This window comes from Sapajus apella, unplaced genomic scaffold (assembly GCF_009761245.1).
Source record: "Sapajus apella isolate SASKATOON/1434 unplaced genomic scaffold, GSC_monkey_1.0 scaffold41, whole genome shotgun sequence".
NCBI lineage: Eukaryota > Metazoa > Chordata > Mammalia > Primates > Cebidae > Sapajus > Sapajus apella.
Window position 1 is genome coordinate 4,185,917 of NW_022436981.1, and position 24,034 is coordinate 4,209,950.

At 36.5% G+C, this 24,034-nt stretch overlaps 1 protein-coding gene across 3 annotated transcripts in view; it reads left to right on the forward strand.

Annotated features, from left to right (window-relative positions):
- Positions 1-2,908: 2,908 nt before the first annotated feature.
- ENPP4 (ectonucleotide pyrophosphatase/phosphodiesterase 4) overlaps positions 2,909-24,034 on the forward strand; it is a 52,949-nt gene continuing 31,823 nt past the window's right edge. The window contains exons 1-4 of one of the 3 annotated variants that reach the window (XM_032299591.1): positions 2,909-3,142; positions 11,246-12,104; positions 12,761-12,931; positions 14,903-18,269. In XM_032299591.1, the coding sequence (XP_032155482.1) occupies positions 11,279-12,104; positions 12,761-12,931; positions 14,903-15,267 (1,362 nt within the window). In that variant the 5' untranslated portion in view covers positions 2,909-3,142; positions 11,246-11,278 and the 3' untranslated portion in view covers positions 15,268-18,269. Of the gene's footprint in view, positions 3,143-11,245; positions 12,105-12,760; positions 12,932-14,902; positions 18,270-24,034 lie in introns of those variants that run through there. The other 2 variants (XM_032299593.1, XM_032299594.1) reach the window with 2 other exon arrangements.

The window sequence follows — 24,034 nt, forward strand, 5'->3', positions numbered from 1 at the left end:
ATGCTGCTTCCAAATCTGACATTGCTCCATGGAGGCAAATACTCTAGTTGTAGTTAGTTTTTGTGAATTTTTTATTGATAAATGATATTTGTATGCATTTATGGGACAGATGTGATATTTTCTTATATGCATTGAATGTGTAACTATCAAGTCAGGGTATTTAAGGTACCTATTACTTTGAGTATTTATCATTTCTGTGGGATGGGAACATTTCAAGTCCCCTCTTTGACATACACAATACATTGATTTTAACTATAGTCACCCTACTCTGGTATCAAACATTAGAATATATTTCTTCTATCTAATTGTACGTTTGGTCAGTCATTTCTCTGTAGGGTATATTCATTTGTAAATATTAAGTTTAGACTATTGCTTCCAGTTCATTTCAATCTCTAACATAAAATGGGTTTAAAGGATGTCTATATTTCAAAAAAAATTATATAAAATTCCCTTTGCAAAAGCTGAGCTGAAAAAAAAACATTTTAAATGAATATTATTTTACCTACCTAAATAAAACAACATTTAAGTCTGAAAATCACACTGTAAATAAGAAATTTATGTTACCATTATGTTTTCTTTTATAATCATTAAATTCCTACAATGAAACTATAGTGAATTTTGTGGCTGACTTCCCAGCACCCAATCCACCTCATTTCCATTGAGCAAAAAAGTGCAGTTTGGGAGAGAACTCAGTTCAAGATGTGGACTGCATTGGTCTACAGGTAACTGTATCATTTGCTGGCTTGGATTTGGACATATGACACAATTCTGTCCAAAGTGATTGAGGGAGATAGTTGCTGGAGACTTCTAAGAGACAGAGGAAGTCTAGAAGTCATTTTTGTCACTCTTGGAAGTGAAAAATGAATTACCTGGTTCCTGTTTCTGCTGGTAGTTATATTTCCCACTACAGGAACCAGGAGCCAACTCTGTTAAAAGCCAGGTGTAAAGCTGCAAAAGACTGAGTACACCATGATATTGTTGAGTTGCTAACTCAACCAGTCCTGAAGTCTGCCTTACCTCTGGACTTCTTGTTCTACAAGGTGATAAATGTCCTTGCTATAACAAGATTTTGGCTGTGGTTGAAATGGTAAATATAGAGAGAGGATAACAAAAGTTTAGGGCCAAACGTCCTTATGTGTCATTTTGTCCCTCTGTTCCTGACCCTATATCTTATAGAGCAGGAGCCCAGGCATGAGACTTCCTAATTTGACCCAGCCACATGGTCAGTAGCAGTGGATAAAGTCCTTCTCTCCTGATGCCCATCCAGCTGCTATCTTCACCACATATTTGACCTAGATGGCACTCGGTTTTGTCCACCCTTTAAGCATACATATGCACCTAGTGAGTGAACAAACAGGATATGTACAATACCTTCTAATGCCATGAAATTTAAGTTCTGTTAAAATTAAATTTTATGTAACTGGACATTACATAAATTCCCCCAAAACTTGGCCTTACCCTGACTATTGTTCAAATTGGGGTACTTTTTTTGGTCATAATGATAATATTCCCCAAGCCTTAAAATGTGTCAGATACTGTGTTGAGTACTCTACTTGCTTTATCTCATTCATTTGAAAGTAATCGTAAGAGGTTGGTATTGTAACAAGGCCTGTTTTGCAGATGAGGAAATGAAAAGCTCAGATATGTTGTGACACTGGCCCATAATTGCTCTTTTGGTGGATGACAGAGTGAAGATTCAAACCAGGTTCCAGGGATTCAGCTACATACCCTCTACCATCCGCTCTAGCTCTGACAGCCCATGCCCATATTTACCAATGCAGAGGCCAACCTGAGACTTAAAACTGGAATTTATTAAGGTACAAGCTAATGACATAATACATCTATTGCCAAATCATTTCCATGGCTGCTTCCAGATTCTTAGTAATAGCTATACTGTAAAGTTCAAATCAAGGGGACCAACTTCAGACTTAGATATCGCAGGTCCACGACTGCAGTTTACTAATCCAGGCACTGGATTTACAGCTATTAAATGCTTCACACTTGAGGATATTGTGTGTGATTAATATTCTTAATTTATTTATTTAGACTTTTTATTTGAGCTGGAAATATAGTAGAACAAGAAAGAAAATACCTCCTGGAGCCTGTATTTTAACATGGGGGACAATGAACTCGGTGCACCTTTAAATGTTCCATTAAATTCAATAAAGATTTAATAAGTATTTCTATATCAAGTTCTGCGTTTGGCACTACAGATACGAGAAAAAAGATGCTGTCCTCTTATTGCCAAGTGTGACTGGACAACCCAACTGTTAGCGAATAATTGTAATTCTGTTTGGTAATTTCTCTTTCTGTTGGAAGATTTACATTATTCTATTGAATAACTTTCCAATCAAAAGCAGGAGCACAATCCCACATAGAATCTGTCAAAGTAAGTGCTCATTTCTCAGCTGTAACCCATTACTAGTTCCCTGCAGCAGAGACTGTGCTGCTTTTAACCCTGTTTGTAAACTGCTTATTAAACCAGCTTCCCCGGTAAAGGTGCTCACTTCTCCAGTAACACTGCTATGGCAGATCCACGTTTCATTTATCTCAATTCATTGGAACTGGCAGAAGCTTCTCTAGGATTGTGCCGAACTTGGTGCAGCCAAAGTTGTTTTCTTCGCGGCCGCATAATCTGCCAGGTGCACATTAAGTGGCAGAAGGCCCTCGGCTTGGCAATTGCCAGAGGCCTTTTGGGGACTTGCTGGTTTTTAGGTCCCCTGAAGGGCATCTTGATCTAGGATGATAAGAAAGGGGCGAGATGAGAGATTGGAATGAACCTCTACTCTCAGGTCCAATTCGACCTCGCCAAGCACCTGTCTAACCAATAGGAAAGAAGGTTACATTCAACTCTGTATCCAGCATCCAATCCAAGAACATGTCTCAGACTCTGCTGCCTGGTCCCAGCCCGCCCCGAGTTGGCGCCGCAGAAGCTGGTCAGGCAGCTGAGTACCAGAGCGGCGCAGATAGGGAGGCTTGGGGCAGTGCTCCGCGGCGCGGCGCCCGCTACTGCGCAGGCGCCTCAGGAAGAGCTCGGCCTTGCCCTTCTCCCTACAGGTCCCCTTTCATCGCAACTTCCCACGAGTGTCAGGTTCCGCGACCGCCGAGTTCCGGCGCTGGAAAGAAGCGGTGGCGGCGACTGGTGAGTACTAGCCTCGAGCGCTCGGCGTTCTGGGGGGCAATGTCACCCCCTTACCAGTCCACTAGGAGGTTTGAAAATAGAGATGGGGAGACCCTCTGACCCACTCTCCCCAACTACACGCACATCTCTTGGGGCGCGTCGGGGACGTCCACGAAAGGACTCAAATAGCCAGGGAGGTGGTGGGCCGAGGCGGAGGCCAGTAAGGGAAGAGAAAAGAAAATTTACCAGGTGGTTGTGGAACTGGGGAAGGAAACCTGTGGTGTTAAGGGTGAAGGGTGAGTAGTCAGCTGGACGGTAGTGGAGGGACCGAAGGTGGAGCTGGGGTGAAAATGAGGGGAGCTGGGGCGGGGTCGCTGGGTGCCGGCGCTTGGGAGGGAAAGGCGTTTGGTTTTAAAGGAGAACCACCCATGGCATCGACATGCGTCTGTCTGAATAGTAGATCAGAGTTGGTTAATTATAGATAATCATATTTAAGAACTAATTTCCTAGAAAACAAGCCAACCAAGCAATAAAAGGTACATTTAAGCGCTTTTTTAAGGGCTGGATTAAAAGCACTTTAAGGATTTACAAACAATGCTTCCTTTTCTTGTCACAACCACCTATGAGATCATAGTGTTCCCCTTTTACAGATGAGGAAAGTCACGCTCAGAGAAGAGAAGGGACGCGTCCAACCAAGATTGGACAGCTAGTGACAGGCAGCTTCAGGTTTGCACCGGTTCTGACTCCAGAAGGGTTTTTTTTTTTTTTTTTTTTTTAATCATCAGGCAATCAGACCCAAGTTTGAAGGAAGAATTGCTAACTACTGTGAAATATCAACTGCTGATTTCAGTATTATGAACTTTAATTTCTTCTCCCACCTCTCCCCTCACCCCCCGAGATTGTTTCAATCTATTTTAAGGAAATTAAGAGACCTGCACTTGTGCATCTTCTCCCCACCTCCACTTAAATTAGTTACAGAATATAATTTGGAAGAAATGTTGATGAAACGATAAGGAGTAATAGAGGGAGGTATTTTACTACATAGAAAGTAATATAAGTGAAAGTGTTTTGAAGATGCTAGAAAATTTTGTGTATGCTAGAAATTTCTGTGTGTTTTACAAAATTGGAGAATAATTTAGAATCCTACGATTTTTAAGACCAATGAATTTTTTTAGGGAGTATATATTTTTCCTTAGACTGTAAGAAAACAGCTGATAATAATCTAAAAGTAACTGCCTAAGTTAGCTATAGATATAGAATAAAGCTCTTTTAAACGCGTATGAGAGTTTCATGGTATTACAGAGCAGATGGCATACTAATTTTGACAAATAACTTTCACCATATCCTGTAACGGTTATCCCCTCTCAACTTCACATGGGCTAAGAATGCCAGTGAGAGTTGACTGACATGCATTCTACCCAGGCAAGAATGTCTTCCCAGAGAAGTTAGAAGGTAGTTTGTCCCATGAATTGAAGACTGACTCACACTTCCAGCTGTTGTGGGGATATTTGATTGCAGTCTAGAGAGGTCTGCTTTTTTTCTTCTCTTCGACATCTTTTTGGTGTGCAAAATTACAGAATTTCTCTCAATATGTTGTAATACAACAGTTTCATTCCCTGAAAACTTAATTTTTACTGCTTGGAAACTGCTTAAGAACTTCTCATTGTTGGTTTCTCTATAGCTTAACACTCCCTATTAGAATGAGACAGAATGTGGTAGACATGGATCTAACACTGCTAATAAAAGGTGTTCTGTCAGGAAGAGTTCTGTTAATAGTTTGGAGATTATTAATAGATTTGTAAACTTGTTGAGGACATGAAATTAGTAAGAACACAGTAAAGCAACTGATTCCTTTCTGAGTCCAGCCAATCACTAGACTTTCGCTTCATCGTATGGAAAAAGAGATTAGACTAAATTTCTTAACGTATTTTGTAGTTTCACCATAATATTCTGCCTATCATAGTACAGACTTGCTTTTTCCCAATATATTTGTAACTAGAATAGATAAAGGGAAACCAATTTTGATGGCCTATTCTGTAAGCTTTACATATCCCCAATCTACGCACAAGGAAACAGAAGCCAAGAAAAGTTGGATCTATCCAAGATCACCCATCTACTAAGTGTGAGCTCAGGTTTTGGGACCCTTCTGACTTCAGTCTACAGTCTGTACTACTAATCCTGAGGACAAGGACTGGGGTGCTTGGATCCTAGCAGTGTACTGAGGGATTACTCAGCCACAGGATTAATAGCATTTGTTCCTGGAGCATCCTTTTAACTCAAGATTTGAGGAAGCATTTTGATTTGTATTTTGTGGGAGAGGACAGACACAGGTTTTCGGTCTGTTTTGCACATGGGAAGTGGTATAAAACTTTAATCACATTAAAACACTCATGTATTATGGAATATAAAATTCACAAAATTTTTGAGGTAAAATGAGATCAAAGATGTTTTCTGTTTTGTGGCATGACATTTAAGATTACAATTTCACTTCCCTCTGCTCTTTTTTAAAAATAATAGTTGATTCTAAGTGTTTCCTTCAAGATGGTGAATTCAACAGGTTGGACTGAGCGTATGCAGAGTCCGAAATGGAAAGGACCAAGTTAGAGATCCGCGCAACAATGGGAACGATTTCAGAAACGCTGTGTTGAGCAGAATCAGACAGACACAGAAGGGAACCTAGGGCATGGCATGGCTCTGTAGACGTCATTTCCAAAGAAGCAACATCAACCTCTGATGAGAAAGGGATTGGCTGGGAAGAGGGGGCGTTCACTTTCTGGGGTGACATAACATTGTAGATCTTGAAAGGGGGTTGGGGTATGCCGGTGTGTGTACTCCTCAAAGTGAGCAATGTTATACTTAAGATTTGTACAGTTCGTTCTATGTCATTCTTCTTGAGAAGAAATTTTTCTAAAGAAATATTGAATTCTAGTTAATGTTAGCTTTGCTAAACTATTCAGCAGGAAGTACGTTGATGTCTCCAATTGGAAATACATCTAAAATAAGATGGGCTGATGGATGGATAGAGGGATGGAAAGATGGGTCCATATGTGTTGTCATGTTCATTAAAACGTTAACAAATCAAAAAAAAAATAATAATAATAGTTGTATTGAGATATAAATCATACACCATTCAATTCACTCATTTAAAGAGTACAGCTTTATGGAGTTGTGCAACTGTCACCACAATCAATTTGAAAACATTTTCATCACCTCAAAAAGAAACTTTATGCCTACTGGCATTTACTATCCATTTTCCCCCCAACCCCAGCCCTAGATAGTTACTATAGTTACTTTCAGTCTCTATAGATTTGCCTATTCTAGACATTTCATCTAATGGAATTATATAATAGGTGATCTTTTGTGACTGCATTCTTACATTTAGCATATTTATCCAGGTTGTAACATGTATCAGTATTTCCTTTTTATGCCAAATAATATTCTGTTATATGGATATATCACATTTTATTCATTCATAAGTTGGTGGACATCGAGATGTTTCCACTTCTCGATTCATAATGCTGCTGTGAACATTTGTGTACAAGTTTTTGTGTGGATATATATTTTCATTGCTCTTGGGCACATACCTAATAGTTGAATTGCTGGGTAATATAGTAGCCCTATGTTTAATCCTTGGAAGACTGCCAGAATATCTTCTAAAGTAGCTGTACCACTTTACATTTCCACTAGCAGTTTATAAAGTTTTCAATTTCTCTATCAATACTTGTTGTTATATATTATTTAATCATCTTTCTGGGTGTTAAGTGGTATCTTGTGGGTTGGTTGCATTTTTCTGATGACTAATGATGTTGAGCATCTTTCCATGTGCTAATTTGTCATCTGTGTCTTCTTTGGAGAAATATCTTTTTCAGATCATGCTCTTTTTTTAATTGGATTATTTGACTTTTTATTGATGAGTTGTAGCAGTTCTTTATATAGTCTAGATACAAATGTCTTATCAGATTTATGATTTGCAAATATTTTCTTCCATTCTCTGGGTTGGTTTTTTCACTTTCTTAATGGTATTTCTTAAAGCACAAGACTTTTTAATTTTGAAGTCCAGTTTATTTCTCTTTTTTGGTCACTTGTGCTCCTGGTGTGGTATCTAAGAAGGCTTTGCCTAACCCAGGGTTACAAAAATTTACTCCTACATTGTCTTTTAAGATCTTTACAGTTTTAGCTCTTAATCTAGGTCTGTGATCTATTTTGAATAAATTTTTCTGTATGGTATGAGGTGGGGGCTCCAATTTGTTCTTTTACATGTGGATATTCAGTTGTCCCTGCACCATTTGTTGAATTGTCTTGACACCTCTCTGCTCTTAGAGGTAAATCCACTGGAAAATTTTTAGATACACTATGATATTCCATTTGTAGTAATTTCTCTAACAGCTTAGCTTTAAAAATAATACATTATGGTATATGAATCTCCAACACACTGTTACAAATAGATACTCATAAATTTATGAGTATTTTTTCCCTGTGAGAGATACTGTGCCACCTATTTACTGATTTAAGTCTATTCTGTTATTTGGTGTTGTACAAAATTGGTTAAAGTGTAAAGTCCATCTTTCTTTTTCCAGGATGATAGCCTGATTTATTATTTTGGTCATTTATACTCCTGTTTTGATTATTATATATTTGAAAAGTATAAGCTGTTTGTCACCTAATACATGGCACATACATATACATTTGTGTTATGGAATTAGTGATAGTAGATATTTGTTGAATGATTTTTTAAAAAATGACCCAGGTGACTGCCGGGTCAGACATAATATTTCTGACCCAGTTTCTTCATATGTAGGAACTCACTTTAGGATATTCTGGAAATACAAACTAATACTGAAGAACCATTATAGGCCACCAAGATGAATAATGATTATCCTTTACATGTTGTTGTAATACATTTCAGAAAAATTGTGACAATGAAGTATGATGAATAGAAATTCAAGTTGACAGTTATTTCTGTAATTATTTCACAGTAATTTGCATGCAAGTTGGGCCTGGATATTGGAGGGGCTTGAATGTGAGACTGAGGCAGGGGGACCTTTTGAATAAATTTAAATTAAGGGAACATGAACAGAGCTGTGCCCAGGGAGACTGAGTTGGCAGCAGATGTGAGGTGAGAAAGTGGAAGGTTGTAGTAGTAGAGATGGATGAGTGGGTAGCTGTTAAAAATGCTTGGTTTCAAATGCAGGTTTCTGGCCTCTACTCTGGGCTGACTGAATCAGAATCTTCTAGTTAGAGTGACTTGACAGCTGCACTTTTAACAAGCTCCCTTCAGTGATTCTTATGTCTGATGTGCTGTATTAGATGATATGAAGATAGAATTGACTAGACTGGCAACTGATCATATACTCAGGGGATCTCTTTGTGACTGAGAGAATGGTGAAACTGTTTTAAAGGATTGGGAACTAAGGAAGGGGGAAAGATTTGAAGATACGGAGAATGCATTCCATCTGACACATATCAGATTGGACTTGGCAGCAGAACAGCTGTGCAGTGGGACAGGATTGGTTGGGAATATAAAATAGTTACACAAGGAAAGATCCAGAGCAGTAAATAGTGTTTTTCAAAAAGTAAATTTATGAGTACGTTTTCCCAATGAGAAGATACTGTGCCACCTATTTGCTGATTTAAAAGTCTACTCTGTTATTGGAAACAAATATTTGGGTATGGGGAGCTATACTTAGAGAAACCAGGGAATCTACTCAATCCAAGCTTTCATGGAGATCTGCATGCTCTTGACACAAGTTCTAAAATTGTAGCAACCCACATGATATTGTGCACTGATTGAACCCAGTTAAAACTCTCTGAGGGAGGAGTTAAGTTGTACATAAACACTGTTGGGGGAATAAAATATTGAATGAAAGGGGAAGTATCATTGTCTAGATTCTTGTTAGCTGAAATTGCTGAGATATGACTAGGGCTGTGTCTGGAAATACCTGTATGCCTCCTCTATGACTCGTTAGGTTTATTACTCTGTCCTTTGGAGAGGTGGTTTTGTTACTCTGCATTATTTTTGGTTATTGGGTAGCACCAGGAACAAATTTCCCATGCACCACATTCAGAAGGCAGCCTGTCTCAGGCTAAAATAGTAGAGATGTTCTAGATCCCAAGATCCTCGTAAATCAGATTCTGTGCCTTTGGTCTTCATAATTTTAACTCAGTTTTTTAGAGGATCACAGCATCTGTCAGTAAGTATTTGACCACAAGTACACGGATCCTCGGGGTGGTATGTTTGAAAGAAAGAGAAAAAGTGCCTGTCTTTAAGTATTTTCAGTCTACTTGAGAGAATACACAATAAGTGACTCCTGAACTTCATAATCATATTAGTTAAGTCACCGCTCTTCATACCTGGGACCTCAACATGCATACCCATTACCACACCCAGGGTCTTGTTACTCTGAAATCATGCATTCACTTGCTGCATTCTAACTTCAACCCCAGATCTTTGTAACTTTCACTAAATGTTACTCTTAACTAATCTTAATTACTTATTTGACTTCACCAGAACCTCTACGTAGTTGAAAAACTTCTCTACTTCTCACTTACATCTGTCAGTTTCAGCTTAGATGCTGTAGCCCAAATTTCAGCTGCTCTTTAGTCAACATCTTCAACTTTCTTTGTCATCCTTCAGTCTCTGGCACAATCTAAAATCCAGGTAGGATCAGCTGTCTGTTTTATTCATGTCTGTGCCAGGTTTACTGAGTTGCTAGAGAAAACCAGTCAACTGTGTCACTGAAAACTCATGACAGCTGTCAACATTGACTCCAGTTCTACTGTTTCCTTATAGGTTCTCCCATCCTCCACATTAACTGTTTCAGACATTCTGTTCCTCAGACCTCTGAACCTTTTACCACTCTACTCCCTCTCGATAATTAACCCTACCTCTGGCAACTCCCTTCACCTCCAGCCTTCAAACCTGTCAGTTCCCCTACCTTTGCTCCTTCTCTCCTGTTATAATGGAACAGGCATCCTGTCCATCTAAAGTGAATCATTATACCTAAATCACATGTCCTATTTTCTTAGAGATGAAAGAAGACAGAGACTGAAGGCAGGGAGATGTATTAGCAAAAAGCTGCTTTTGTCATCAGAGAATTGATTTTTTTAAAAAGGACAAAGAATCAGATAGCTTTAAGCCTAGGATATTAGTGAAAATAGTTGTTGATAGCAAAATGGAAGTTTAAGAGGGACATGGTATTGAAATTTATTTCAATAGCTGTTGGATTTCTTCCTAAGTTACTGAACCATCGAAGTCCCTGTAGGCTTTGTATGTTTGTTAGTCAACTTCATGTGACTATTGGGGCATGTACAGACTGATGGGGGGGCCTTTTTCCCAATAGCATTTATTTCTTATTCCTCCCTTTTTATAGCAGTATTTTTCAACAAGAACTGGCAATTATCCAATGTGGTAGAATTTCCACCAATTATTTCTGTGGGTTAAAGGAAATATAAGGTGCAATTTATTAAACTGGAAAAATAATCCTTATCTCTGGAGCCTCTGAAAGCTTGGCATGAACTTAATGTTATACAAAAGAATCATTTTAGTTTTTGCATCTGTTTTTATTAAGCCTTTAGAAGAATTTCTAATGTGGCAAATGAGCAAGACACCCAAGAAGGAGTATTGACATGGAGTATAAAAATGGCCCATATGGTACAGGGAGGGGAACATCACACCCTGGGGACTGTTGGGAGTTGGGGGGCTGGGAGGGACAGTGGGAGTAGGGAGGTTGGGGAAGGATAACATTGGGAGAAATGCGTGATGTAGGTGATGGGTGGATAGAGACAGCAAACCACCACGGCATGTGTGTACCTATGCAACAATCCTGCAAGATCTACACATGTACCCCAGAATTTAAGGTACAATAAAAAATAAATAAATTTTGAAAAATGGCTCATATGAAGCATAGAATAGGGCATATATATAAATAGGAAATTGGACAAGTAAAGATAATTTTTTTTTCCAATTTTAGCTTTTAGTTATCTCTAAATAAATGGCATTATTTAAGCTAATATAGGTAAAGCTGGCATATAAATGTTGGTTCTGTCCTCCTGTGAGCTAAAATTCTGAAACTTAACCCAAATAAAGTAGCATTACTGCTTATAAATTGTGTTTTTACATTTTAGGAACCCCGATCGCTGTCCTTCAATGTGTTCATTATGAAGTTATTAGTAATAATTTTGTTTTCTGGACTTATAACTGGTTGTAGAAGTGACTCTTCCTCTAGTTTGCCACCTAAGTTACTACTAGTGTCCTTTGATGGATTCAGAGCTGACTATCTGAAGAATTATGAATTTCCTCATCTCCAGAATTTTATCAAAGAAGGTGTCTTGGTAGAGCATGTTAAAAATGTTTTTATCACAAAAACATTTCCAAACCACTACAGTATTGTGACAGGCTTGTATGAAGAAAGCCATGGCATTGTGGCTAATTCCATGTACGATGCAGTCACAAAGAAACATTTTTCTGACTCTAATGACAAAGATCCTTTTTGGTGGAATGAGGCAGTACCTATTTGGGTGACCAATCAGCTTCAGGAAAACAGATCAAGTGCTGCTGCTATGTGGCCTGGTACTGATGTACCCATTCACAATACCATCTCTTCCTATTTTATGAATTACAGCTCCTCAGTATCATTTGAGGAGAGACTAAATAATATTACCATGTGGCTAAACAATTCAAACCCACCAGTCACCTTTGCAACACTCTATTGGGAAGAACCAGATGCAAGTGGCCACAAATATGGACCCGAAGATGAAGAAAACATGAGCAGAGTGCTGAAAACCGTAGATGATCTTATTGGTGACTTAGTCCAAAAACTCAAGATGTTAGGGCTGTGGGAAAATCTCAATGTGATCATTACAAGTGATCATGGGATGACTCAGTGTTCTCAGGACAGACTGATAAAGCTGGATTTCTGCATCGATCGTTCTTACTACACTCTTATAGATTTGAGCCCAGTTGCTGCACTACTTCCCAGAATAAGTAAGTAAACTTTCAGTTGAGGGAAACTATTGAATGTGGCAGTTGATTGAGGGGAGTGAGTTGTATAAAAAAAATGAAGCTCTGGCTTCTTGTAGTTTAGAGCCATATACTCAGAGTGGGATTATATTTATTTATTCCCTCTTATTTACAAGTTTAGAGCAGTTGGCTTATGGTTTAGTTATGTGGCTTGTGGTTTAGTTTCAAAGTGAGTATTTCTTTGCTTTTGATATATCTCTTAATTATTTGCACTAATGGTAAAAGGAAATTTTTTTCCTTAAACATCTTGGATTTTAGTATGTGATATTTAGTGGAGATAGTGTGAGGTAGCTTTCTTCTACTGATCAAAGAATTAGTAGTTAATAGTAACATGTAATTAGTTTATACTTACTTAGGAATATACACCTGAGAAATGTCTGCTTTTTATAGAAGCCACGATGATAATCCACAAGTGAAACAGAGATTTGTTAATGTTTGAGAAAGGTGTGTGTATGTGTGTATCAGTCCCCAACACTGTCACATTATTATTGCTCTGTTTTAAGAAGAAAGTGATTTAATAGATGACATTATCTATAATTTACTTTCAGTTATTCTAGTTTGGCATATTTTTTTCCTTATCAATCATAACTTGTTTCCTTTGCTGTTTCCTTTTTCCTCAGATAGAACAGAGGTTTATAACAAACTGAAAAACTGTAGCTCTCACATGAATGTTTATCTCAAAGAAGATATTCCCAACAGATTTTATTACCAGCATAATGATCGAATTCAGCCCATTATTTTGGTTGCTGATGAAGGCTGGACAATTGTGCTAAATGAATCTTCACAAAAATGTAAGTATTTAGATGAGATATTTCTGTTGTATCCTAACAAATCATACATTGTGATACTATTCTGTTAAGAGGGTACTTTGATTTAAAGATATTTACACAGAATAATTAGTTCAGTTTTCAACCAGGTAATTCCCAGCTCTTCATTTAATAGCAATTTACAGTAATCACAACTTCACCTTTAAATTAGAAAGTAACTGGAAGAGTAAAAGCATAGTCCTGCTTTCTTTCCAAAACTACAGTTACTCTCAGTAATTTTCAAGATTTATTCTCTTGATTTATAGAAAATAAAAGAAGTAAAGAAACAGTAAACAGGGAGTGATTAGCTAGTCTTTTTTCTTATGTGTATTAAAAAAAAATTTATCTGAGTAACCCTAAGTCTTCCCCAGTGACAAAATGATATACCTGAATGCTACAGCTATTTAGAATACCGGGCAAGAATCAGAAAGTAACCAAACAAAAAAATCCAGCAAGTAAACAAAAGAGCTATATCAAAATCTCTCCTAACATGGAGAAAATGTATAGGGGAGAGTTACAGGTCTTGCTTCAAACTGAAGCTTTTTTAACATATTTCACTTTCAATTCAAAAACTTTTTTTTTAAATCTAATTTTGTGGTCTGTAGCAGGGGTCAGCAAACTTTTTCAGTAAAGGGCCAGACAGAAAATAGTTTAGGCTTTGTGGGTCAGCTGGCCTCTGTCTCAGCTACTCAACTCTGCCTTTATTGTGTGAAAGCAGCCATAGACAACATGTAAACAAATTGAAGTGGTGTGTTTCAGTAAAACATTGTTTACACAAAGGATGGAGGGCTAACCTTGGCTGTGGCTGTAGTGCAGAGTTCCCTAATTTATAGCAATTTAGAAGTATCAGGCAAGCATAGGACAGACTCAGGGCCAGTGAAGTTTGTATATTATTTACATTGATGTTATGTTGCATATTCATTGTTAAAAACTGAAAATATCGAAAGAACAAAAACTACCTGTAATCCCTCAGTACAGATTTATAGGCAAATGTTAATTGTGGGCATTTCCCCCCATCCAATCTTTTTTCTGTTATATGATTGTGTGTGTGTGTGTGTGTGTGTGTGTGTGTGTGTTTTAATATTATTGAAATCTTACTATATATATATTGTTATATTCTGCTTTTTGTCATATAGGTTATTCTTATAATGAAATATTTTAAACATACAACCAAAGAATAATATAACAAATAACAATATACTCATCACTCAGTCATCCGTACTTAATATGAAAGTGGGAGCTTATTCAATACAACTAGTGTACATTAAATGGCATCATTTGTTAAAATAAAGCTAAAAATTGGGAATCTATTATTGGAATTATATTAGGGACTATCACATGCTTTTCCTTAAATCTAACTTTTACTGGGATTATAAATTAGCATCATCAGGTTAGACAACATATTCCATTCAAGATCCCTCCTGTAACATTTTCGGTTACCTGGCCCTCTTGATGTTGGAGTGTTTATTACCTGTGAGTAAACCTGTAACACATTATGTCATCCTCTTTCTTATCACAGGAATAGTTGAGATATGTTAGGCTACAGATTTTCTTTTTCTCCGTTTGCTGGTCTTACTCACTTCTGCTCTCCCCAGTTACACAGAACCCTCAGCTTGACCACTCTCTTTATCAATGGTGCTGTTTGCAGTAAGCTCTTGCAAACAGTGCTGAGATTGATAGGTGAAGTAAGTGGTACTAGGGCTGAAAGATAAGTACATCAGGTTGAGAAGTGGTGGTAAAGTCTGGGGCTATGACCAATTGGGAAAAGGGATGTGTGTGTGTTTGTGTGAGTGACTGAGTGTGAGACAGAAATAGGGAACATAGCTGAGTTGAAGAAATAGAAATTTTTATTTCTGGCCCTTTTCTGACAGAATTGAATGTGTATATACTAGAAGCAAGTTATTTTGTCTTAAAAAGTCTGATATTATTTACTGATGTTGTTTTGTTCTTTTTCAGTAGGTGATCACGGTTATGATAATTCTTTGCCTAGTATGCATCCATTTCTAGCTGCCCGTGGTCCTGCATTCCACAAAGGCTACAAGCATAGCACAATTAACATTGTGGATATTTATCCAATGATGTGCCACATCCTGGGAATACAACCACATCCCAATAATGGGACCTTTGGTCATACTAAGTGCTTGCTAGTTGACCAGTGGTGCATTAATCTCCCAGAAGCCATTGCGATTGTTATAGGTGCACTCTTGGTATTAACCACGCTAACATGCCTCATAATAATCATGCAGAATAGACTTTCTGTACCTCGTCCATTTTCTCGACTTCAGCTACAAGAAGATGATGATGATCCTTTAATTGGGTGACATATGCTGGGGTTTATACACAACTAAGAATGTATCCAAGGAATGATGTTGTAACTATGAAAAAGAGTACTTTGAAAGACAAAGAACTTAGACTAAGCATGTTAAAATTATTATTTTTTTCCTTGTGTTTTGTTTTGGTTGCATTTGCTAATAAGATAACCCTGACCATAGTAAAATTGCTAGTAAATCATTAGGTAACATCAACCCTAGCTAGAAATACTAAAAATGGCTTTCAAGAAAAATACTTCCTCTGCTTTTATTTTGCAGTGAAGATGTGATACATCTTGAAATGAAAATATACCAAAATTTAGTAGGCATGTTTTTCTAATAAATTTATATATTTGTAAAGAAAACAACAGAAATCTTTATGCAATTTGTGAATTTTGTATATCATGAAGGAAAAGGTTCCTATATTTTTATATTTACTTTTAATTAGTTTGTATCTCAAGCACCCTCTTGAGGCAGTAAATGCTCTGTGATGGTTAATAAAATTGGACCAGACAGAAAAGATATAGCAAATGAAGAAATATTTTAAAGGAAACCTATTAAAACAAAAAACAACTGAGACCAATTGATAAAATCTTGAGTTGTCACCATTATGTCTTAAACTGTTGGTCTTAAAGGTTATATCTTTTGAAGATTATTGTTAATAAGAAATTCAGAAGAAAAGAGAGAGAAGTGCTTTTTCCTCTATCTGTGCTTAATGCCTTTATGTAAGTTACTTAGTTGTTTGTTTGCGTGTGCCTGTGCAAGTGCGTTTGTGTGTGTTTGTGTGGACATTATGTGACTTACTATAGAAGGAGGTCAGAGATGGACTGTGGCCAGGCTTCCACATTCCCAAAGAACACAGATCTCAGGAAAGGTTATTTTTGCACCTCATATTTGTTCATTTTGTCCTAACTCACAAGTTAAAATCATAAATTCATTTTATTAACTTTTATTCTCTCATATTTATTGTACCCTGGGGTTTCCAAATGCTGCAGAAAGAATTTATGACCCGAATACAAATCTGAATTTGACTGGGACAGAATGAGGAATGGAGGTTTTTATATTTGTTTTTGGGACTTTATGCCTTACTTTTTAGGCTATAGAATAGTTAAGAAATGTTAAACAGAATTTAGTGTCTTTTGGTCTTTTACACCATTCATATTTTAAGTGGCAGAATAGTTTTAGTGCTGCCTCCACTTTTTTTTTTCCAGTATTTGCATCACAGAAATAATCCTTCTGTTTAACATGTTTCTTCAGAACCAAGGGTTTGTTGTGAAGAACTGTCATCCTGTCTTTGTTAGTACCTTCTAGTAATCAAAAGTAATATGAAGAAACTAAGTTGTGGCATACTGTATTATATTTAATAGGGGAAAAATTGGGCTCATGAACCATTCATCAGTACACAAGACAAGCAGTTAATAGTATGATCTTTGAAGTTTTGATAATATAAAATAAACTTGGTAACTGTTTTACAAATATAAAAGTATAATAAATAGGCAGCCCAGTTGAATGTTGATTATCTATGATGGTAAAAAAACAACAGTGGTGCCAGTCATCAAACATACAATGCATCCTATTGAGTCACTGCTAATTTCTTGAGCCTGGTATTTGCTGCCTATTGTATTTGGGGTTGTTGAGAGGCGTTTTCAAACCCTGTATAAATAATCTATGCTGTTGGTCATAAGTTGACTATATTAAGAACAGTAAAATAAATAAAACCCAACAGTACTAATTTTGCTTTTAGATAAATTTTATTTCCAATTTTTTTCACAAAAGATAGTTATCCTAAAGGTTAATAGTTGATCTGAACAGAGTAATAGAAAAGTTCTACTTTAATTTCCATTAAAAAACAAATAAAATTGACACATTTAAAGTAGTGGATTTTTTGAAGTATCTAAAATAGCAGCAGAATAATTTATACTTGGTCCTTGCAATTGTATGGGGTTTTAACGATTGCATTAGGTTGATTGGTGGTTATGACTTTCAGAAATCTATACTTGGCCTCCAACTCATGAGTGGATTTTATGTAGAATGGGATAGGAAGGGATGTTCTGTATCTTAATCCATTCAACAAGACATTTACCTATTTGTCTTTCCTTACATTCTCAAAATATTAACTTGAATTGTAAATTAAGCAAAAATTTTAAAAGTATATGTCGATGGGACAAGAAGAATAGTATTTATTTAATAAAAACATATATATTATATTGAACTATGTGTTAATTCATTTGTATCTTTAAAAAAATTATCACTGTTAAAGTCTATGACTCCTTTAGTGCACTGAGAACATGTTACAGTGAAACTAGCCTTTTACATTAAGGTTTTGGTATGTATTTTGTTAAATAACTAATACGCTGCTCTGTTTTCTGGGTGGTAAAAAGTATTTGGCTCCAGGAAACATTTAATTGGTCATGACAACAATACCCCAAGGTAATAGGAAAAATTTTCATTAAGTGTTTTTTATTCAGTCAGTGAATTCAGAATAAGTACATTCATGTATAACATAGGGACAATTCTGCTGCTATTTATATGTGATTCTTCTGATAAACAATAGAATAAAACATATTTCAATGTTTGTGTATAGGTTTTGCATTATTATTTCATAGGTTTGGTATAAGAATTTGTAGATAAATTCTTGGCACATTAAAGTATTAAAATGTTTTTACATTGTTCTTGGGTGTCTCCCTCTTGTGCCCGTAACTGATAGGCTATGGATGATTGCATTTAATTCCTTTTATTTGGATGGTTTTACTTCCTTGTTAACACATAAAGTTGTTATAAATGAAGGATGAGGAGGAGATGGAAAATGTGTATTTATTGTCAACTCTTGAAATAGTGTGTAAATAAAATAACATGAGTGTGCTTTAAAGAAGTATCTTTGTGGTGCCTTAATTTAAATTAAAATATTTTTGACATATTGTTTGAATTCAGAATTAATGACTTTGTTCATGATTTTTTAAATTTGTGTGAATAAAATCTACCAAAATGTTCTTACTGTAATTATTAAATATAAAGTTCAGTGTCACTGGTAATTTTTACATTTGTTACCTTCTTGCAAAATATACTTACTGTGCTAGATGTTGACATGACTTAGTTATATTATAGAAGCCCACATAGGTATTTATTAGGATTTTTTAAAACTCTTTAACAAAAATTTTAAAACAATGTATACATACACAATCCAGCATAAGGGCATCATTGGAAAGAAAGCCAAGATAAGTTTTGCAGAGCCTCCAGAGCTTATTGGCTTATGGTAGAAGAGAAGAGGTTTGAAAAAACTGATTATAAAATAGTAGGGATGGTGGGGGAGGCATTATAATATATAAACTTTGTTTTGTACATAGCCATAGGTATTTAATGACTTATCCAGTTGAATATAGATTCAACAAGGCTCCCTCTATTGGCAGTAATTAATTCATTTTCTATTTTTATATTAAGAGAACACTGCTAAGAATTGTAGGAAAACAAAAGAATAAATGGCACTTTCTTTACTCTGAAACAGAGAATTCTTTTAAAAGTGGTAAAACTTTATTTATGCCAACAAATTATCTATGTGTACACGTGGGTTAATTCTTGCCGCTGAGAGCCTTGTATCCAGAATCATTTTCCAGACCTTGGGCTTCCTGAGGTTCAGATGATAACTTTGCCTCTTCCCACCACTCCCAGCCTCTTTAGTGCCTGTATTTGCTTATTATTACATCCCTCTCACCCCTTCCTCCATAGTGTACATTCACACACACTCACAACCATTGCTTGAAAGAACATGTGAAAATCTAAATGATCCAATGGATTCTGGAGCCCTGTAACACACAGACATGTTGATTACAACGTGTGTGTGTGTGTGAAAGTGTATTTGTGAAGAACTATTTTTATATATCCTATATGCTAGTCTTTTTTAGGATATGTGGTTTGCAAGTACTTCCTCTGTAGCTTATCTTTTTAGCCTCTTCTCATGGGTTTTCACAGAACAACAAATAAACCTACTTTTGATGAGGCCCAGTTTACCAACTTTTTCTTTTATGGGTTGTGCTTTTGGTGACAAGCCAAATACCTCTGTCTCGCCCTAGGTTTTGAAGATTTTCTCCTATGTTTTTTCTAAAAGTTTAGTTTTTCATTTAAATCTATGATACATTTTGAATTATATTTTATATAAAGTGTGTGGTTTAGGTCAAGGTTCAGGGTTTTGTTGTTGAAAAGGCTATTCTTTCTCCATTGATTTGCTTTTTAAACTTTGTCAAAAATCAGTTGGGACTATTTATGGGGATTCATTTCAGATTTCTCTATTCTGTTCCATTAATCTATGTGTCTCTCTGCCAACACCATACTGTCTTGATTACTGTATCTATACAATAGGACTTGATATCAGGTAGATTGATTCCTCTAGCTATATTCTTTTTCAGTTTTGTTTTACCTATTTTAGGGCTTGTGTCTTCCCATATTAATTTTAGAATAAGTTTGTCTATGTCTACAAAAAAAAATGCTTTGCAGGGATTTTGAACAACAGGAATCGCAGTAAATCTATAGATCAATTTGGGGAGTTGGCACTTTTACTATGTTGAGTCTGCCAACTTTTGGACATGATATGTCTCTTTATTGAAACCTTCTTTGATTTGAAGGCTCTTTTGATTTATTTTGTCAGTATTTGGTAATTTTCAGGATCCTGTACCCATTTTATTAAGTTTATATCTAAGAATTTTATTTTCTCTGGAGTGAATGTGATAGTAATATGTTTTTAATTTTAGTTTTCATATATTTATTGTTAGTATATAAACATTGATTAATCTTTATGTGTTTATCTTGTGTCTTGAGACCTTGCTGTTAGTTCTAAGAGTTTCTGTTTTGATTTTTAGATTCTTTGGGATTTTCTACAAAGGCATGTCACCTGGGAATAGGGATAGTTTTGTTTCTTTTTTATCACAATACATGCCTTTTTCTCTTTCTTTTTTTTATTGCATTTTAGGTTTTGGGGTACATGTGAAGAACATGCAAGATTGTTGCATAGGTACACACATGGCAGTGTGATTTGCTGCCTTCCTCCCCTTCACCTATATCTGGCGTTTCTCCCCATGCTATCTCTCCCCACCTCCCCACCCCCGTTCCTCCCCCATTTCCTCCCAACAGACCCCAGTGTGTAGTGCTCCCCTCCCTGTGTCCATGTGTTCTCATTGTTCAACACCCACCTATGAGTGAGAACATGCAGTGTTTGATTTTCTGCTCTTGTGTCAGTTTGCTGAGAATGATGGTTTCCAAGTTCATCCATGTCCCTACAAAGGACATGAACTCATCATTTTTGATGGCTGCATAATATTCCATGGTGTATATGTACCACTTCATAACCAAAACACATTTTTTTCTTTCTAGAAGGAACTTCAGTAGCTAGAACTTCCAGCACTGTGTTAAATAAGAGTGATGATAGCAGACATCCTTCACCCATTCCCAGTCTTAAAAAGAAAGCATTCAGTCTGGTGAAAGACGGAAGACTGAATGCTTTAAGATTTTTTTAAAAATATATATTTTTAAAAAGATGTTATTTGTCAAGTTGAGATAGTTTCCTTTTTATTCCTAACTTGCTAAGAGTTTTTTTTTCCTTCTTTAAAAAAAGAAAGACAATCTTAGCATTGGATATTTTCAAGTGCTAATTCTCCATAGATTAATGTGATCATATGTTTTTCTTTAGCTTGTTGGAGCTTTTCAATAACGAATTCAATTTATTTATTGTTTATAATGCTATTCAGATTGTTTCATCTTGGTTAAGTTTTAGTAGCTTGTGGTTTTCAATTTTTTTTTCTTTTTTTTAAATTTATTTATTTTACTTTAGGTGCATACTGTATCTGTCATTTCTTCCCATGTTATCTCTCCCCTACCCCCAACTGTCCCCTATGTGTGATGCTCCTCTCCCTGAGTCCACGTGTTCTTGTTCAACACTCATCTGTGAATGAGAACATACGGTGCTTGGCTTTCTGTTCTTGGATCAGTTTGCTGAGAATGATGGTTTCCAGATTCATCCAAGTCCTTACAAAGGACACAAACTCATCGTTTTTAATGGCTGCATAGTATTCCCTGGTGTATATGTACCACATTTTCTTTGTCCCGTCTGTCATTGTTGGGTATTTGGGTTGGTTCCAGGTCTTTGATATTGTACACAGGGCTGCAATGAACATACATGTGCGTGTGTCTTTATAGTAGAACGATTTATAGTTCTTTGGGTATATACCCAATAGTGGGATTGCTGGGTCAAATGGAATTTCTATTTCTAGATCCTTGAGAAATTGCCACACTGTCTTCCACAATGGTTGAACTAATTTACACTCCCACCAACTGTGTAAGAGTGTTCCTATCTCTCCACATCCTCTCTAGCATCTGTTGTCCCCAAATTTTTTAATGATCGCCATTCTAACTGGCATGAGATGATATCTCAGTGTGGTTTTGATTTGCATTTCTCTAATGACCAGTGATGATGAGCATTTTTTCATATGTTCATTGGCCTCATATATGTCCTCTTTTGAAAAGTGTCTGTTCATATCCTTTGCCCACTTTCGAATGGGGTTGTTTTTTTTTCTTGTAAACCTGTTTTAGTTCCTTGTAGATTCTGGACATTAGCCCTTTGTCAGATGGGTAGATTGCAAAAATTTTTTCCCATTCTGTTGGCTGCCAATTCACTCTAATGATGGTTTCTTTTGCTGTACAGAAGCTCTGGAGTTTACTTAGATCCCATTTGTCTATTCTGGCTTTTATTGCCATTGCTTTTGGTGTTTTAGTCATGAAGTCCTTGCCTATGCCGATGTCCTGCATGGTTTTGCCAATGTTTTCTTCTAGTGTTTTTATGGTGTTAGGTTTTATGTTTAAATCTTTGATCCATCTGGAGTTAATTTTAATGTAAAGTGTCAGGAAGGGGTCCAGCTTCTGCTTTCTGTACATTGCTAGCCAGTTTTCCCAACATCATTTATTAAACATGGAGTCCTTTCCCCATTGCTTCTTTTTGCTAGGTTTGTCAAAGAGCAGATGGTTGTAGATGTGTGGTGTTGCTCCGGAGGCCTCTGTTCTGTTCCATTGGTCTATGTCTCTGTTTTGGTACTAGCACCATGCTGTTTTGATTACGGTAGCCTTGTTGTATAGTTTGAAGTCTGGCAGTGTGATGCTTCCCGCTTTATTCTTTTTGCTTAGGATTGTCTTGGCTATGCGAAGTCTTTTGTGATTCCATATGAAGTTCAAAGTGTTTTTTTTCCCAGTTCTGTGAAGAAGGTTATTGGTAGCTTGATGGGGATATCATTTAATCTATAGATTACTTTGGGCAGTATGGCCATTTTCACAATATTGATTCTTCCTAACCATGAGCATGGAATGTTTCTCCATCTGTTTGTGTCCTCTCTTATTTCATTGAGCAGTGGTTTGTAGTTCTCCCTGAAGAGGTCCTTTACATCCTTTGTTAGTTGTATTCCTAGGTATTTTATTCTCTTTGTAGCAATTCTGAATGGGAGTTTGTTCTTGATTTGGCTCTCTGTTTGTCTGTTATTGGTGTATAGGAATGCTTGTGATTTTTGCACATTGATTTTGTATCCTGAGACTTTGCTGAAGTTGCTTATCAGTTTGAGAAGATTTTGGGCTGAGATGATGGGGTCTTCTAGATATACAATCATGTCATATGCAAAAAGAGACAGTTTGACTTCCTCCTTTCCTAATCGAATACCTTTTATTTCTTTTTCTTGCCTGATTGCCCTGGCTAAAATTTCCAATACTATGTTGAATAGGAATGGTGAGAGAGGGCATCCTTGTCTAGTGCCTGATTTTAAAGAGAATTCTTCCAGCTTTTGCCCATTCAGTATGATACTGGCTGTAGTTTTGTCATATATAGCTTTTATCATTTTATGGTACAGTCCATCAATACCTAGTGTATTGAGAGTTTTTAGCATGAAGGGCTGTTGAATTTTATCGAAGGCTTTCTCTGCATCTATTGAGATAATCATGTGGTTTTTGTCTTTGGTTCCATTTATGTGATGGATTACATTTACGGATTTGCATATGTTGAACCAGCCTTGCATCTCCGGGATGAAGCCTACTTGGTCGTGATGGATAAGCTTCTTGATGTGCTGTTGCAATCTGTTTGCCGGTATTTTATTGAAGATTTTTGTATTGATGTTCATCATGGATATTGGCCTGAAGTTTTCCTTTTTAGTTGAGTCTCTGCCTGGTGTTGGTATCAGGATGATGTTGGTCTCATAAAATGAGTTAGAGAGGATTTTCTCCTTTTGTATTGTTTGACACAGTTTCAGCAGGAATGGAACCAGCTCCTCTTTGTATATCTGGTAGAATTAGGCTATGAACCTGTCTGCACCTGGACTTTTTTTGGTTGGTAGACTATTGATAGCTGCCTCTACTTCAGCCCTTGTTATTGGTCTATTTGATGTTTCAGCTTCCTCCTGGTTTAGTTTTGGTAGAGTACAAGTGTCCAGGAATTTATCCATTTCTTCCTGGTTTACTGGTTTATGTGAGCAGAGCTGTTTGTAGTAATCTCTGATGGTAGTTTGTATTTCTGTGGTATCAGTGTTGATATCCCTTTTATCGTTTTTTATTGCATCTATTTGATTCTTCTCCCTTTTCTTTTTTATTAATCTGGCTAGAGGTCTGTCTATTTTGTTGATCTTTTCCAAAAACCAGCTCCTGGATTTATTGATTTTTTGAAGGGTTTTTTGTGTCTCTATCTCCTTCAGTTCTGCTCTGATCTTAGTTATCTCGTCTTCTGCTAGCTTTTGAGTTTTTTTTTTTTTTTTTTTTTTTTTTT